We start from the raw sequence: 18,671 nt of genomic DNA on the forward strand, positions 1-18,671 counted from the left end.
TGAAAAAAGATGCCAGCTTTTTACCATTTCTAACTACGCAATTTCAAGTGTGTGCCTGCCAAAATCCCATAAAGAAGAACTATTTGTATGGAAAATGGGTCCAATTATTTTCCTTTCCAAATATAAATGTTCTCACCATGACAATAGTTGCAGTGTGTTCAGAAGAGGCGGGCGAGATCCGCCTCGTTCTGCTATGACTTGCTGCGCCCTGCTGGTGAAACCGGAGAGAGTCGTCCTCTCAGAGAAGATTGTAAGTACGAAACCTGGAAGGAGCGGCATTCAACTTGAGCAAAAAAGCATCAAAAGGACACAGAAGGTGCTTTAGTAGTTCAAATCTGTGTTTATTCGGTGTTTATGTCCTTAATCCATTTTTATTTTGCAAATATTCTGCCAGCAGGTGAAGTTTACATGGATTTTTTTAAATCTTCAAATCGTTTCATAAGAAGCACTGCTCATTAACGTACAATCAAGCAAGGTTGAAAAAAAGAAACAAAAAAGGACAACTTGTTAACGTCAGCCATTGAATCAATGCTGGTATCAGTAAAGCCACACGCCCCCGTGCACATAGTGGAGCAAACACACACACACACACACACACACACGTGAGACTCATGTACTGGAAACACAAAACAGCAACGCACAAACAGAATCGCGGCAACCAGTGATTAGCTATTCAGCAGAGGTATAATTGGAGCTTCTAATTACAATAGTGCTTCATTGTTCCTCTCTGTCTCTAATTTACTACATTTACATCCCAGAAAAACAATAACTTTGGTTGGGAGTGAAATCAGTGTGGTTCAACACAAGTTTAATTAGAGATTCATTATAGGCCTTTTTTTACACTCAAATATCTCTAAAACATAACAGTTCTTAAGCTTTAAACATTAAGAGCATGAAATAACCGAGTAAAAGCTTCTACAGCGAGGACAACATTGTATCTACATTAGCTTTATAAATGTATGCAATAGCTACAAGTGCAAGCATCAAAGATATCATTTAATATTAAGTGCTGGATATACCAGACACTACTTAAGCAATAACTCTTTTTAGAAACTTAATTACATTGCATATTCGTTGCTATAGAAACATTTTCTTGTAAAAAGAAAAATAAATAGAAAAGAAAATCACTGAGATGTCTAATTATTTTTGCTCTAGCTGAGTAAATACTTAAATAACCAAATACATTCAAAATGACCACGTGACCTCAGATTAGCCGTCAGTTGTTCTTTGAATTAAGAACACGCGGCTGGATGGTGACCCTTCTGACCGGAGTCTGGTCCGCATTGCGATTGGCTACCAGCTCCTGCAGCTGCAGAGCCCCCCCGCCAATGAAACAGAAAGCCGGGCACACGGGGCCGGAGCAATCCACGTGACCTTCCCACAGAGGTCGAAGGGAGTGGGCATCATAGAAGGTGACGCGACCCTTCTCAAAGTCAAGGCACACACCGAGCCGAGGAGGCAACGGGTAGGTGAGGCCCGCGGACGAGGAGGGCCCGTTGGTGATGGGGTCTCGGGTACCGTTCCCATGGCTACTGTGGTGGTGATAGTTGTGCTGGGGCAGGTAGATCTTACCCATCCCCATAGTGAGGAAACAGAACGGCGGAGCAGAGTCCAGGGCGTCCTCTGCGCCGCTGTCATGACCGCTGTCCGGGTCGTAGCTGGACAGAGAGAGAGAGAGAAAACAATTATCATGTTGGGCGTGGCACTTTTTTACCCTTTGAAATGTAAGTCTGACATGTCGATAATGAGGATATCACTCTTTGAAGGATTTGCTAACGTACATATGTGAAATATCTCCAACCGGACACTACTTTTGTATCAGGAATAACAAGGCAAATGGGGTTAGAAACAACTGGTTAGTTCGGGATGAGCCGGTCCTGTGCAGAACTGATCACCAGCGCACAATGCATGCTGGTTATATTACTATTTGACTTAATCCAGACTTGTTGTGAGGTCCCTCCTTTCAGGTTCATTGCTTTTCTCTTCTTAAGCACCAGATTCCCTCTGACCTTTTGTCCTGTCCCAGTCACCTGACCTTCCTCACCCACCAGCTCACGGTTTCCGGCTTCCCTTCATCATCCTTGAAGTTGCATGACATTCCACACTCACTCCCCTGCTTCCCGTCTGCCCTTGCAGTCTGATTTGCTGCATGTGGACTGTGAGCCTCATTCTCATTTCTCCGTTTTGTGACTCCTCGTCTTGCCGGAGGAGCTATGTGCTAAGATACATGTGTTCCCCGTGAAAGAGGCATGACACACAGCTTAAAATGATCTGAAACCATGATGGGACTCTACAATTCCTTTTCGTATTAACTGGTTGTCGCTCAGATGCAATTCTAGTCCCATTCCCTAATCAAAGTTGAGTTGATATTACTAATAGTTCATATCAAGCTATCTTGAATGAACAGAGGGAAAGGAGACACAAGCGAAGGAATCAAAGATGTACAGAACTGTGGAATGACAAAGGCCCAGTGGGTATAAGCCAGCCATTGGCCACACATTTCACAATCTGCAGAAATCTGTACACCGTCTCTGCACCGAGCTCTTAGTGCCGCCCAAGATGTTGATAAATTTAGATTTTCGATTGTCCCTGTGGAGTTGTTTGTCTGTTTGGACTGCCTGGCTCTTGTTAATCTGCTTTCCCTGCATTTGGGTCGTGTCCCTGGTGGCTCATCCTCACCAACTGTGACCAACTTCCATTTCATCCAACACAAAATATTAATCTGAAAAGCAATTAGTAACTTGAGCTATCGATCTTGTGTGAAATATAAAAGAAGAATACTCGTCCCTGAAATAGAACTATCCAAGCACGTGAACTTCAGTTAGGTGGTGCAGGTGCTCACCGGGGACTGGCCATGTCTTGTGGAAGGTGGAACCATTCCTGCAGTTTAGATTCCAGACCAACTCCCACCTGTTCAAAGAGAGAAAGCCATCATCATTTCCCACTAATAGTTGTAGAAACATTCATTTTTACAATGTGCACTGTTACAATGCAGGTCAGCTTGAGGGCCATCAGGGTTTCACATTTGTAAAACGAATATTAGTTTTGTTTAATTTAATAGTCTCTTATGTATTCAGAAAATTAAGATCAAGGAAAACCTGAAAGCAAACCTTCCACATACTGTCAGTACGCGCTGATATTATGTAGTACTCAGTAGATTTACTACTCAAATGAACTAACCTTCACAAGGTAAGACCCAGGCTCCACTGAGCACGCCCAGTAGTGCCTTCCTTGGGTGATAGCTACGTCCCCCACTAGGAGGTCGGAGGTCAGGTGACAGGAAGTGAGGGCGTGGTCAGCGGCCTGCATCAGGGACAGACCTGGGACGCTGCGAGCACAGCGCTGCTCTTTGCTGACCACCAGCCGGTCGGCATGGAGACCCCAGCGAGAGTCCAGGTAGAAGTTGAGCACTGGGGCGAGACCGGGAGGGGCGACACAGCAGAGAAAAAGACAGGGGGGGGGGAGTAGAAGCAGGCGTGAGGGGGAGGACAAAGAGACAGGTGCATTCAAATATGACCTGTTGGGGTTTCAGTAGCGGCAGGAGACGTTTGGGAGGCGACAGAGGGAAAGTTGTACCGATTTACAGTCTGAAAGCAGCAGGGAGAAGATAAATGAGGAGAATACGATGCACTTGAGAGGAGCGACTAGGGGGAGAGAGCAGGCATGCAGCTCCTCGCTGCGACACTGGAAGAGAAAAGGACACTCATCTATACATTGATGACTTGGGGAAGTAAAATATAGAAGGTATAACAAAGAAGCTCTGGATGTGGGGAATGCAGATTCTTCCTAAGGAATAACGATTTATAGAGGAAACATCCACAACGGCAGGGAGAAGAAACAGCCCACTCAGGCACAAAGGAAGTCACCAATCACTCAATTCAACCAATCAATCGATCCACGTTGTTAAGCCTCGGGTCTTAACAAACTGCAAACCTCGTCAGTGCTCTGACAGAGCAGGAGGTTGAGGGGTGAGTGGGGCTCTCCGTGGGGGTGGAAGAACAGAGGATGCATGGGGTGACCACAGAGAGAGGGAGGAGAGGGGCATGAGGGGACAGCGGGCTGGTCGAGAGATGTGAATGCACTTCTTACGTTCCATAGGAGGCGCGTAGGTTGGCGGCAGGGAAGGAGCGCGGAAGAGGAGGAATAAAGCTGTATAAAGTATGATGCTGGGAAATGGGAATCAAGCGTGAGAGAGGCATGAAGTAATAAAAGAGTAATGAAGTGAGGGTGTGAGAAAGCGGTGGACAAAAATTGGGGAAGAGGAAATGAGAATGGGCAGAAAAAAAGAGAATGAATTATTAGGTGCTTATCGTGGAAACCATCCTGTATGCTTTTAAATAACAACGGGTGTGAAGAAATGAATGGCGCCGGAGTGACAGAAACTACAGTTTATGGATATGACATTTCCATATTATTCACTTAATCACTTATGTGAGACATTAACCAAAAAAATAGAATAAAACACTCTTGTTAGTGGAAATAAGTTATTCTGGATACGTTATACTGGTGATGGAGGCTCGTCTTCCTTCTCTTTAAATATAGAGCAAGTTAAAGGATAATCTCAATTTATTTCAGAAAGTGTAGTCCAGTTTTTTACTATTTTAAACCATTTGTTCATGTGGATTTCCTTAGTGTCCTAACTTTTACATCTCGTCTATCCCCACTTCATATCCCTCAACTTCCAGCGGCCTTCTGCACGTCCTCAAACTCTGTCCTCATTTGACTACATATGCCCGTTTGTTACAGATACCCGGCGAAGGACCCCTGCTCCTGCAGATATCTGCAGGACCACATTCCTCCGTAATGACTCGCACGCAGTCTCACCAGGTGAAAATATTACCAGCCCCGCGTTCTCTCAGCTGGTTATTAGAGCTATAACTCGAGCCCCTGCAAACCTACGGCGGAGTTTGACCCCTTCTGACACAGCGAAAAAAAACACCCGTGTGTCCTCTCACCTGGCGCGGGAGGGGTGTGCAGGTACACCTCCTCGCTGTACTCGCCGAAGCCGGCCTTGTTGCAGCCTCTCACCCGCAGCACGTACACGCTGTCCATCTCCAGCCTGTCGATCACCGCGCTGGTGCCGCTCACTTCGTCCAACCGCTGCCAGCCCCAGCGGGCGGCGGACAAGCCTCCTCTGATGCCGCCTCGAGGCGCTCCCCCCGGGACCACACCCCTGCGACGGTACTCGACGGAGAAGTGCCAGGCGGACGCAGAGTCTTGGGGCAGTCGCCAGCACAGGTAGAGCTGGTCGTAGGCCAGCGTGTGCTGGGTGTCGACCACTGGAGCCAGTGGAACTGGGACAGAGAGGGTTTTAATATTGAGCAAGGACTCAGATCTAGGATCCAAATGTGTGACTGTGGGTGAGTGGGGAGCACGGTCGTCCTCCAATCAGAGGGTAGTCGGTTTGATCCCAGGCCCGGCTAACCCGCATGTCGATGTGTCCTTGGGCAAGACACTTAACCCAATGTTGCTCCTGTAGCTGCGACTACAGTGTGTGCATGTTAGTTACTGATGGGCAGGTGTCACTGTGTATGGTTCTCCTGACAGTGTGTGAATGGGTGAATGATGTCATGTAGTGTACAAATGATTAAGTACAGACCATTTACCGTTTACTAACAACTATGTTACTCTTCTTCACGAGACGGTACAAGAGAGATAAGAAAGATGCAGTCGTTGTCTACTCCCTTGCTTTCTTATCGCGTCACCCTCCCTTTACCTTACGCTCCCACTCTCCCATCACTCCCCTCCTCACCCTGGATAAAGTTCAACTCTGTCAGGAGTTTGAGTTCTTTGGAGACGTCCAGCTGGAAGTGTCTGAAGGACGGGTCGGCAGCCAGAGTGAAATGCTGGAGATTCTCGATGGCGGTGCTGAACCTGGTGCAGGGCAAAAACAGGGGGAGGGGTGTTAGAGGAATTAAGGAGGAAAGGAGAGGGGTGAGACAGACTGATGAGGAGGACGGGTGGCGTCATGCTTTGTTGTCCTTAGTCTCAACAAACGGCAAAAAGGGATAGAAAACAGCAATGTAACTTTGTCTTAATGTCACTTAATTACAAAAAGATTGTTTTTTAAGTGGTTATTTACAGCTGTGAACTGTATTCTTTAGCAAATGTTTCACTTTTAGTACACTTTGAATTTCTTGGGGGCTATTTTAGGCTGCGAATCCCAGCTCAATGTGAGTAAAAGCTGTTTGAATGGGAAAAACTCATATAAAAATAAAATCTCAGCAGAGGTATTTGCCAAAACAAATAAGATAAGATAACAACAGAAAACCTGTTGTGGGTCTGGCGAGCAGCCTGCACGAAGCAGGGCTGGTCCGTCTCCTTCAGTAGCTCCTGGGTAAACGCCATGAGCCCCGTGTGTTCCATCAGGCCCCGTCTCTCCGCTACTTGGGCCGACAGCGCCTCGCCTCGCTTCTTGCGCGCCATCTCCAGAGCCTGGGTGAGCGACGCGTGGCGCTCGGCCAGAGCCGCCGTCAGGTCCCTGATGCTCTGAGCCAGCTGCTCTCGGGCCGACACGCTGTTTACCTGTGGAAGAGTAACGCAGGCAGCCGGGCTTGAACATGTGGCAAGGGCCAGCTGTTGCTGTCCATTAAGTTAGGTCGTTTCAGAGAAAGGTTCCACCATGACATTCCAAGAAGAAACAGGATAAAATAATGAAATGTATTTGGCATGTGGCAGTTCGGTAATGCATAGATTACGACTGGGCAGTCGATGGCATTAAGTCTCAAGATGTTTCTACTGGCTTCTTCCACCGCGTGGACTACCTCCTAAAAATGTGCCTTTCAGCATGTATAGCAGGAGGTGTTTGGTATGGTTGCTCCTGGTTACAGGACAAACAGACAGGGAGAGTTGGATGCTATGGTAGAATGTTGAATGTTAGACAGGTTCGATCACACATTTGGTAATAAATAATAACGTAACATGTTAAAAATAGAAAAGGCACATTATTTCAACACATTTTCTATACATCTTTTTGTATCAGTAATTGTTGAGAAATAATCCAAATACATTGGTAAAGACTTTTATGTGTGATTAAAGCTTAAATGTATTGTGTTGTAAACATACATTTTCAAATAAGATGGTTCAGTGCAGTTTCATGGTGTTAAGCTGACTGGCGTTACACTAATGACGTGTTTGGCAACATTTTGTAAGGTCAAAGTACTAATCACCTCGGTCTGAGTGATGGAACTCTCCAGCTGGGTAATCTGGGACAGAACTGTGTCCTGGTTGGACAGAATGTAGTTCATCTCCTTTGTAATCTTCTCCTGTAACACAGAATGCAAACAAAAAAAAAAACACCAGACGACTTAATCGCTACACATGGACTGTGAGTCCCACTCTGTGGTGCTGTACGATGCCCCTCTGTGATGCATTTTCAAATAATGCAACTGTAGAACTTTACTGTGTATAATACGTCAAAATAAATTCACTCACATTTTAATTTTTATGGTAACTAGACATTTAGATATCGTCCTTTACTCATTTAAAAGTATTGCCTTGGTCCAGACATTTGAGTTCTTCAACTGCACACGAGATTGTGTTGACACTGTGTCTGATATTAGGCAAATACAGTATAACTATCAATTTCCTTCCTTCGTGTTTATTTCTATGTCTAAATGTGGGTCAATTTCAGAGTCGTACCTTCAGGGCTTGGTAGGCGTGGGCCACTGGCAGGATTTTGTGTCCTGTGTGGACGCGGCGCAGTTTGCAGAGCGGGCAGAGCAGCCGCTGACAGGACCGACAGTAGAACTGCAGCTTCTCCTGGTCATGCTCCGGGCAGGTCAGAACCTGCGAAATCAACGCTTCACATATTCATCTACAGCTCAATTTACCTACAAAGGAAAAGTTGGGTCCATATGAGGATGTGTCTTATTTAAGGAGCATCACGTTGCCAAATGGGCCGACAGCAGACGGTCAGAAACAAACATTGTTAAGAAGATCATTTATTTGGACATTGTTTTTTGTCTTCATGTGTGCATATTTGAGTTCTTGTTCTATGGAATAACTTGGCCAAAATCTGATTGAACAAACATCAGACATTTAGTAAAAAAAAATACGATTTTTGTCATATTTCAGGTGTACAAAAAGTATGTCAACCAGTTTCTAATAATGCACTTATTGCATATGCATTTATTTTTCAAGTTTTAACAAACAAAAAATATTACCACGATTTATACATTAAAATACGAATTATCAACACAGCCACAATCAAAGGAATGTTTTCATAGCAACATGAAAATTGTTTTATGTTATTATTTACGGATTTATCAACCATAATTTAACATTTAGATACAACATTTACATTTAGATTTAACATTTAGATATAACATTTGCATTTGCATTTAACATTTAGATTTACGTTTAACATTTAGATTTACATTTAACATTTAGATTTACAGTAACATTTATATTATTTACTTTGTGTTACTGCCAAACATTATCCTTGAAAAGGTTATTGCATGAATTTACATGAATTTCTCTCTAAATGTTTGAAAAAGTGACATATGAATATTGTCGTGCTTTTTTGTTCATATGATAATGCTAAATGTAGCAAAACTGCGCAGGATTTTAGAACGTGCAACATTTTACAACAGGCGCCCCACACTATAAAAGCTGCCTTGTTTCAAAGTTTCAAAAATCTTGTCATTTTTTAAATAATTGGTTTCATTGGTTTAAAAAAAAGGGATCCAAATTCATACCTTGGGTCTGAAGTTGAGTGTGGGCTGGATATGCTCATGTTGTGCTCGTGGCGTCCCCCACGGGTGATACAGCTTGAAACACTCGTTACAGAAATTGGACCTGCAGTCAGCGCAGCCCTTGGTGGCCTCCAGGGCCTGAGGAGGCTTACAGAACTGGCACATCACAGCCACGCTGCCCAGACTCACTGAGTGTCTGTACCTGGTAGTGGTGTGGAGGGAGAGGAATAGGAAACACTGATTTAACCTCCAAGAAAGCGCTCTCCATTGAGATCATTTCACTTTTTATCAAGAGAGGTCTGCAGACAGACATTTACCAAACTAATGCAACCTACTTCCTGAGGGCCGGTTAGGAGTCGTGACAATTAAGAGTTAAAGTCGAAAACTTAAAACTGATGAGTGAAATTCTAATCAAAGAAGATTGAAAGGTTGTGAACACATTTAAATGAGAGGGCCAGGGGCTCACTGTGCGAGAGTGAGCCAAGTAGCATCGAATGGGTTGTAAAGCGAGCACCAAGCCACTGGACTGAGGAGGCACACAAGTCAGCCTTGGTTGCTACACTATGTTGCAGTGCACACTCGGCAGGATTCATCAACAGCTGAGTAGCTGCTGAATAATTACTGTCCGAATTGAACGTGTTCCCACACCCTCTCATTTTTAACGCCCAAGTCAACTATTTCTGGTCGACTCGCGCGCTGAAGGAAAAGATCCCTGTGTGGGTTCTTTGGTCCGTGTATTTAGATTTTTACTCTTTTGGATGTGTGTGTGTGTGTGAGTGTGGAACCTACCTCTCCACTATACGCTCCAGAGTGAGGTTGCGCAGACAGTCAGCAAGGCCCTTCTCTCCCAACTCCACATCTCGGCCGCAGGGGACACAAGGAAACATCATCACCAAGGGTGGGCCCTCCTTACGGCGGCGCCCCGGATACGTCCCGTATCCCGGCGAGCGGGGCATGGATGGCGAAGGTGGGTGGGGACCTCCAAACCAAGAAGAAAAAGCCAGTTATGAGCCAGAGGGACAGAGTTGAAGGTTGAGCCTCCACTTTTATCCACACATAGACGCAAACGTCCCCTGTAGACGGATTCAACTGATACGGCCTGAGGAGAAGTGTTCCCCCACCTGCCCGCAGCACGCGGTCAATAGGTCGTTGCTCGGCTTTCGGCGTGGGTCTTCGGGCCTGGCGGGGTGAGCGGGTGTTGGGCGTGGAGGCTGGGGAGTTTGGCTCCGGGGGGAGATCCGGAGGCGGGTAGCCGTTTGCCACCAAGACCTCCGAGGCACACATGAGGCAGACGCTGTGCTGGCATGGCAGAACCACGGGCTGTTTGACGATGTCCTTGCAGACGGAGCAATGCAGCTCATGCTCCAGGCTCTTCATGTTAGACTGTCGGGGGGGCGCAGAGGCGAAGGGTTATGGACTTCACATGTACGAGCATGAATGACACAGAAGGAAGAGTTTTCTGGTACCGAATAATATTTCTAGGAGTACAAATCCCTGACCCCTTAATTGTCATTTAAATTGTGTGCAACATTTTCATTTGAATCCTGAATATCTGATTTAAAGAGGGAGCAGACTATTGGGATTAGGAGTCTGACACTCAAAGCCAGTTGTCGATATGGACACGTTTCACTCACCAAGGAGGCTCGACATCATGTGAGATAAAAAGACTGAACTGAGAGGGAGAGAGAGACACATGGTAATTGGAAAAGCTGTTCAAGAGAGGCAATGTAGGGCATCATTCTGGTTAAATATGGATAATGGCCAGATTTAAATTATTAAACCACTGCATCCCTTAACCCTTAGCCCTGCATATCAACAGGGGCTCTAGCCATTATTCTCTTCTGCTTTTGGAAAAAAAACAAGACATCGGTCCAGCATTTTTAGTCTTCATGGCATATTTCTCTCTGCTGAATCAGCGCCTTTGGTAGTTGATGTGATCGCAGGGGAGCCTTTCTTTGGGGGGGGTGGGGGGGGGAGGTTATAAGATGCACCTCTTGAGCCGTAAGTGTGTCCAAGTCCTGTTCAAGGACATCGGATAGACAGTCCAACCAAAAGACTGTTCCTCAATAATAACTACCAAAGGGACATGTGTGTGTTACTCTGCTTTCTTTAGGTTCACGGACGCCCTTGACTCAGAACCTGCACCTGCGGCCTAAAGCTGTTGCAGGGTCAGAAGCAGTGCACGCTCTGTCAGCGTCACTATGAGTTCACATCAAAGCCGGGACGGACGGTGCTGCTGCAGAGGGGTTTGTGGACACTGTGATGTGATGAGATGCAGCATCGGGTCACCTTATTGCAGCACACCAGAAACACTGTTGACACCCCTGATGCAGAATTACGAGCATATACAGTAAATGTCAATTTGATTGTAAGCAGATCTGGAGCTCACACAGTGTTAGACAGCTGGACAGAAATTCACCAATCAGACTACAAGTGGATTGTGGAAAGCAATGCCTTCCCAGTTTGCCGCCGTTTGCCGCCGACATATTTGAGACAGAATTATTCTCCAGCAGGTGAGAAAAAGACAAGTAGACCGATAAACCCGAATGAAGCTTTACTTTGGATTAACTAATCCAAATAGCCTCCGTTCCTCCTCAGTGCAGCCCAGTCGCCCTGTGTCATTCCCCAATGTCAACTCCGGCCTGCCTGTCTCTTCTGTTGCGTATTGCAGTTTCGGGCTATTCCAGCAGACTACACGCGCTGTGCACCGCGACCTGGCCGTGGCTCTGCTCTGTATCCATCGCCGGATGATAGTGCGCACCGATCACGCTGAGCACGGCGCGGCGAAGGCGTGAAACGAGCGATGCGGCAGCTCATCCTTACCTTCACCTGGAATCTAGGCGCCATGGCAGGAGACCGTGTGCAGCTCCGGCATCAAGAGGGCGCAGCGTGCCTCATGAAAGGAAGGGAGGGGTTTGAGGCATTTTTGTCACGAGCAATGAGCGCCCCCGCTACGGTGAGATGTGGGGGGGGGGGGGGGTCGGCGCGAAATGACTGTAACACCAAAATAATGCTAATTCCTTGAGCTGTCTTGTTGTCGTATATGCTGTGGCTCGTGCACAAACGTATCGTCGGGCCTCTTTCTGCGCCCGTCCCATGTGCCGAGGTGTTTTCCAGCCTCCATAACGGCCGATGCTACAAGCAGCACGCACGCACAGACCCCCCCCCCCCCCCCCCCCCTCCCCTCAGCAGCACCCGATCGGTCCTGCATCCCATCTCCATGGAAACGACCATCCAGTGAGCCCCGAAATAAAAAATAGTCATTTTCAATCTGCACTCACGCGGTTTTGACATTTGCTCATGTTTGAAACACGCTTGTATGCAACCGGAAGAAGGAGCGTGCCTTCTTCCATTTCTGAGGAGCCATTGAGCTTGGGTCGGGTGTACCGAGGCACATTCAGCATCAAGACAACATACAGCAACGATGCAGCAATAACTCAGAATATACAATACGTTAGAAAACACGTTTCATTTCGTTTCCACAGCCTGTCTCCTGGGTGCAGAGAAACATACGAAAGGCTAATTTGGCGTAAATGGGGCGGCGGGTGAAACATGGAGACGTGCTATCTAAGCGGTTCTCCATTAAAAATTATGCCTGTGTTCGGATGAGAAGGTCCTCCAAATATACAGCCTAATTTGATAATACACTCAGTGACAACCCAAATACAGTCATATTATACTCACACTTGTACGAACCAACGTTTCCATCGTCGAGGTGCCTGCTTTTAAATCCATCTCTGCCATTTTAAGAAAAAAGCTGCTTCCTGGTTTCATCATCTGGATACAGATCACAATGTATCCAGGCCATACACCGTATGGTACATGTATTCCCAAAAAAACATTCTTTATAATAAAGACCGTTAAATTTTTGTTTTCCAAAGACACTGGGCTTATTTTACGCACGAAAAACCCCAAAGCACGAAAAACACAATCTTCTGGATAAAAAACAAACAAATATGGCATACACAGCCACCGATTTCTATATATGTTTGCATATATCCAATCTAAGAGATGCCTGTGGCTTTATTCCTCCGCCAGACATCCTGCCCCCTGCTCCCCCTCCCGCAACGGATGCCTTCAAATGATGTGGCAGCGGTTTGGAGGCTTGATGTCACAGCGGTCTGAACACTCGACTATAAACAACAGGATCAAGCTGCATGTTGTTTCCTCAATGACATCTTGAGCGTAACAGAAATCTAAAGCTTTGGAGATGGAAAACGTTTTCGGCATCGTTTTCAATCCGAATGTTAGACCTACACAGCTGTAGTTAACAGATGCTTCGTGGGTGTGGAAAAAAAAGACTCTTTACCCACTAAGTCGCGCTGCGCTTCGGGTTTAAGCGTGGAATTTAATTGCCAACCTCACCTCGGAGGAGGCATGATGTTATTAATACACGATGTGATTATTGATACTGATGCAGTAACATGTAAACAACCGCGTAGTGCACGTGGAACAAATTTCAACAAGGCTGTAGAACTTATGTGCCTTCCAATCTACATCAGTGCATAATGTACAATATAATGATGATGGCTTATATGCAACAGGTTAAACCAGTGATTTTCTTATTGCTGTATATTCATTTATTTTACTATTTAGTGTACAAGACCCCATCAGCATTTTAATATTTTCAACAAGGTTTTCATGGTAAGATGAATCAATATGTTGGTCATGAGAAGCTATATACACATAATAGTTAATTGACAAGAAGTAGCTCCAAATGGAGGGTTTGTGTATTCTTTTTTTTCATGGTTTGATAGAAACGTAATCTCCGCTCATCACTTAAATGTGTCCTTTAGTGTACGAAGTCCCCGCAGACAGATAATAAAACCCTCGGGTGTATTACTAGTTGAATCCACAAGGCGGTGGCCTGGAGCTCAATTCAGGCATCTCCTCAAACTGCAGTAGAAATGTCAACCACTGCCTTTAAATAATCTGACATATGTATTCGCTGTTCATATTAACATTTTGCATAAAGAACAAATTAGTTTACGAAAACACAAGACTGTGATACATTTGTGAAATAGTTTAATTAGAACATCTTAGAGCAACTAATAACAATGCTTTGACATTAATGCTTCACTAAGATCAAATATATTAATCAATAATATACTGTAAAAACGGGGATTGGCATTAATTAATATCTACTAAATAAATAATAGTAACCGTTACATAATAAGTCTTTTAATAAAAGACTATGTACAGTTTTGAATTACATTGAGCTGCATTTATTTATTTATTTATGATCAGGTTCCCATTAAAGTCTAGTATCTTTACTCAGAATGGTAATACAATATAAAGATGGTATTTAAAGCTGTATTTAATGAGTCAGGGCCTGAGATTAAAACAAATAAATAGACGTGACTCTCTAGGTCGTCTTCAACAAAAACACGTTACTCCGCCTGTTGTTCTGGAGGTGAATTGCTCTGCAACACACGCAAGACTTTTAGAAGCATGAATTGAAACGAGTGCGTCGACGCAACGACGCAGAAGCATTTTTTAAATTGTCGCCTCAGCAAATCTGCCTATTAATTACGCTGCGTACCGCCACCCAAAGGCAGAGGGGAGTATTGAGCCTTCATAGCACCAACAGCGCGACGACACACACACACACACACACACACACACACAAACGCACAAGTTGGCTCTTTTTTTCACTTTCATACAAGTGACAGTATGTAAAAAAAATAATTCACAGCACACCTGACAGCCTCTCGCAGTGAAAAACACTGAGTCAGGCACTATGTGTAATGAAACGGCCACTTCAAAACTGCATACTCCTGTACAGTAGGTGGCGGTGAGCATCATCTCTTCTGGGTTGCAACCCGCTAATCCAATTAATAGAGGAAGAAAAAGGCGGCTGACCGGCGATCATAGTAAGAAGCGGAACCTTAATGTGACTGAGGTCTGCAGTCGGAACTTTAAAGTGTGACACCCAGCCGTTGCTTTGTCTTGTGGCGGTGCAGATAATTCATTTAACCTGTAATTAAGCAACAATGTCTTCAGTTGAGAATTTGAGAGAGTTTGTCAACGAGCGACTATCTGCTGCTGCTGAAGAAATATTCGGAGTTTTTAGAAGAACCGTCGTCGAGTACCAGGAAGAGATCGACCGGCAGCGCAGACTGTTGGATGTGTTTTGGAAACCCGAAGTGAGGTTACACAGGATAGGTGAGAACAACTTTGTTAAAGAAAACTCTGTTGTCTAAAGCAATAAAGACGAGGTTTTTCAAACCAACGTGTTCTTTAACTTACTAATAGAACAGTAGGACACGTGATGTTTATGGTTTATAAACACTCGTTGTATTTATACGCTCAAACGTTTGTCTTCTATTCCTTTTGTCCCTCCAGAGCTCCCACAGTCACGTGTCTGTAAGGAGGAGGAGCTTCTCTCTGAGCAGCAGCTCTGTCTCCAGGAGAGGAAGCCCAGTCTGGACCAAGAGGACCCAGATCCTCCAGAGATTAAAGAGGAACAGGAGGAACTCTGCACCAGTCCAGAGGGAGAGCAGCTTGAACCGAAGCAGGAGGCCTTTACGTTGACTCCTACTTGTGAGGAAAGAGGCCACGGTGAAGATCAACTTCTGGACTCGTGTACTGATGAAGCTGAGAGTGTGGTACAGGAAACATCTCTAGAATACATTTCAGTTGAAAGCACCGCTGTAGTTGAACTAAACAATGACCACCAGCTTCTCTCTCACAATCCTCATGAATCTGATGGCCGAGATCAGAAAGGAGTAAAACTTAGTTTAACATCAAACAAGGAACCAGTTCCTCCGAGTGAGAAGCCGTTTTTGTGCAGAGATTGTGGGAAATACTTTCAACATAGAAATAGCTTGTTGGCCCACAAGAGAAGATCCCACAGTGTTGATGAACCATATGTATGCAACACCTGTGGGAAAAGATTCATTCATAAATTAGCATTTGAAACTCATGAAAGACTACATGAGAAAGCATTTTCTTGCAAAACACGTGGAAAAGAATTCAAATGTAGTAGTGACTTAAAAGTCCACATGAAACTTTGCATTGGGAAAAGGCCGTATTCCTGCACCACCTGTGGGAAAACATTCACTAACACATCGAATTTGAAATGTCATTTAAGAATTCATAGTGGGGAGAAGCCATATTCTTGCATCACATGTGGGAAAACATTCACTCACCCATCAGTATTGAACCGTCATATACGAATACACACAGGGGAAAGGCCACATTCCTGCATCATCTGTGGGAAAACATTCAATCAGACATCGGCATTGAACCGTCATATACGAATACACACAGGGGAAAGGCCACATTATTGTAGCACCTGTGGGAAAACATTCGCTCAGCCATCAAAGTTGAAGTCTCATATATTAATTCATAGTGGGGAGAGGCCATATTCCTGCATCACCTGCGGGAAAACATTCACTGAGACATCACATTTGAAGCGTCATGTAAGAATCCACACTGGGGAGAAGCCATATTCCTAAAATCATTCACCCAGAAATCACTACTGAAGTTTCATACAAGAATCCACACTGGGGAAAGGCCCTATTCTTGCAATACATTCACTCACAAAGCACATTTGGAGTCTCGTAAGAATTCGTAATGGGGAGAAGCCATATTCCTGTAAAAATATGTTAAAGGGGTTTCAGGAGTTCCAGTAACTTAACTGTCCACATGAAAAGAACCCACGAGGGTGAGACGTCATACAGTAAATATTCAGAACAATTTTTAAGATTGAAAAGGCGTTGAAGCTTTCTATAAGAACAGAACACAAATGCTGCATTTGAGTAATAATCCCCCAAATCTTTGAAAAATCTTTCTTGCAGATTAAGTGAACATATCCTCCAAATGTTTAACATGTTTTTTTCATACAGATTGACATTAATTATACAAATCCATATTATACATATATATTTATTTATATATTTATATATATATATATATATATCATTTATGTCAATCAGAGAAAATGTCCTGCAATAAAACTGATAAAGCTTCAAGTGATGTTCGCTCATGATTTCGTCCTGCCTGAGCTCTGGCATGTTGGGTGAAGCTGCAGAGTTCTGGAGAGGAACTTCCAGCAACAAAGGTGCTGTATGAATGCTGGGAATACATCCAAAGTAAAGGCAAAGGGTTTGGTTGGACTATCAGTACAGCAGCCAAAGAATGCGGTTTAAAGGCGTTACAGTGTGGTCCCAATGCAATGTGGGGAAATCTTTCTCCTTGGAAGAACACAACAATTACCAGCTAACAATGTTGATTTAGCACTCAAAGTCCACACTCCTGTACAGTAGGTGGCGGTATGCATCTATTCAAGTTGGTTGCGATCCGCTAATCCAACTAGAAAAGGCATTTCCTGCTGAAAATGCGTTGGAATGCAAAAAGCTGAACGCTGCACTGAATATTTAAAAATAGCTGAAAATACAGAAAGTTGAAGGGAATTTGAATACATTTGCTGAAAAGCTGAAATGAATTTGAAATTGCTGAAAATACAGAAATGGGAGAAGCTGAAAGGAATTTCAATAGATTTGCTGAAAAAGCAGAAATGAAAACAGCTGAAATACATTTGAAATATTGCAAAAAAATACAGAAATGAATATTAAAAAATTGCTGTTGATAGAGGCATAAGAATAGCTGAAATTATTTTAAAGAACTGCTGAAAATACAGGAAGTGGGGAAGCTGAATTTCAATAGATTTTCTAAAAACAGAAGTTGCAGGAGCTTAAATTTGTTTAAAATTGTTTGTAGTAATATTAGTAGTAGTATTAGTTATAATTGTGGTGTTAGTAGTACTAGCAGTATAAGCAGTAATGGTAGGTTTAGTATCAATAGCAGTAGAAACAGCTGGAATACTATTAGCCATAGTAGTATTTGTAATAACATTAGTAGTAGTTGTAGTATTAATAGCAGTAGAAATACTAGTAGTATGGTAGTAGAAGTATCAGTTGTAGTACTTAGAAGTACGAGTAATATTCGTAGTGGGAGACAGAATGTTTGTTATTCACAGTTAAAAGTTTTTAATTAATAGGCCTCATCACAGACATTACAGTAAAAATTCCCTCCATGGGGCTTTTATTTTGAAATTATTGGATTGGGTGGGGGGTGTAGATAGAGGGAGGGAGGGTGAGAGGGTGAGGAAGGGAATGGTGGTGAGGAAGAGATAGAGAGGGAGAGGGGAGGAGAATTAGACTGACTGACTGACTGAGAGTGATTAACAGTAAGTAGAGGTCAGGGTGGAGGGGGGAGGGGGGGCGAGTGTCTTTATCATATTGGTCTGTTAACAGAAAGCATAGCTGCGTCATGTGACTACACTAATCAGGTCATAGGAGCGAGTAGCTGTGAGCCACAGACAGATCCTGCAGCATGTGAGTGCTCGTAACCACGACAACGGCGCACCTGTGCGGCTGCAAAAGGGAGAGACATGGCAGCGAGTTACACAGAATCCACACCTCAAACAAATGAGAACCAGCGCAAAACTATAACAGCTATCTAAAAAATACGGCGTTTGTATGAGACCCAAGACTCTACCGAACGCGTGGATGTGTTTTTATGTCTGTCCGGTAATAAATACGGCTCCTATGGCCGTTGACAAAACGTGTACCTTGTGGATTTTTGTGAGAAATATGTCGGCAGATTTGTATTGGAGCCTATGGGGCTTTTGGCAGAGGTTGTGTCACTCAAACACTCCTTGCGCCAAAACTAAAAAACTCTGGGATTCCATGAACACATTAATCCAATCAGCACAACCATACCCTCATTAATCTGAAGAAATGAAGCCTCTAGAGTGTATACTTTGGCTGCAAGGACAGAAGTTCCATACTTTTTTAACCAGATTTCTGCGCTGCCCCACACTCTAGCCGTCGAGCTCTCCACTCTAGCAGACGCAATACACACTCATGTAAAAGTCAGAAACGGAGCGAAGAACTAGTGAAACATAATCAGTGATTATGAAAAAAGTACAATAGATATCAAGAAGCAGTTTTTTTCATAAAATAGTTG

General features: G+C 44.2%; 2 protein-coding genes across 6 annotated transcripts; one reads left to right on the forward strand and one right to left on the reverse strand.

Moving 5' to 3' along the window:
* Positions 1–320: 320 nt before the first annotated feature.
* On the reverse strand, positions 321–13,048 carry trim46b (tripartite motif containing 46b). Of its 5 annotated transcripts, none has more exons than XR_013451005.1 (13): positions 12,381–13,044; positions 9,818–10,079; positions 9,486–9,675; positions 8,700–8,898; positions 7,642–7,788; positions 7,170–7,265; positions 6,272–6,525; positions 5,753–5,874; positions 4,956–5,294; positions 4,090–4,166; positions 3,181–3,684; positions 2,843–2,910; positions 321–1,658 (listed from the first exon to the last, which is right to left on the reverse strand). XR_013451005.1 is itself a non-coding variant. In XM_040188926.2 (12 exons), the coding sequence occupies exons 1-12, from the start codon at positions 12,657–12,659 to the stop codon at positions 1,217–1,219; spliced, it is 2,628 nt and encodes an 875-aa protein (XP_040044860.2). In that variant the 5' UTR covers positions 12,660–13,048; the 3' UTR covers positions 321–1,216. The 5 variants fall into 5 exon arrangements, 3 of the variants coding, with proteins under 3 accessions (XP_040044860.2, XP_040044861.1, XP_040044862.2); XR_013451006.1 differs by having other exon boundaries at positions 3,181–3,410; positions 12,381–13,039; XM_040188926.2 differs by lacking the exon at positions 4,090–4,166 and having other exon boundaries at positions 3,181–3,410; positions 12,381–13,048.
* Positions 13,049–14,564: 1,516 nt separating this feature from the next.
* LOC120826164 (uncharacterized) lies at positions 14,565–16,672 on the forward strand. The gene is made up of 2 exons (XM_040188204.2): positions 14,565–14,861; positions 15,042–16,672. The coding sequence occupies exons 1-2, from the start codon at positions 14,690–14,692 to the stop codon at positions 16,154–16,156; spliced, it is 1,287 nt and encodes a 428-aa protein (XP_040044138.2). The 5' UTR covers positions 14,565–14,689; the 3' UTR covers positions 16,157–16,672.
* Positions 16,673–18,671: the final 1,999 nt, after the last annotated feature.

Source organism: Gasterosteus aculeatus, chromosome 10 (genome assembly GCF_964276395.1).
Source record: "Gasterosteus aculeatus chromosome 10, fGasAcu3.hap1.1, whole genome shotgun sequence".
Lineage (NCBI taxonomy): Eukaryota > Metazoa > Chordata > Actinopteri > Perciformes > Gasterosteidae > Gasterosteus > Gasterosteus aculeatus.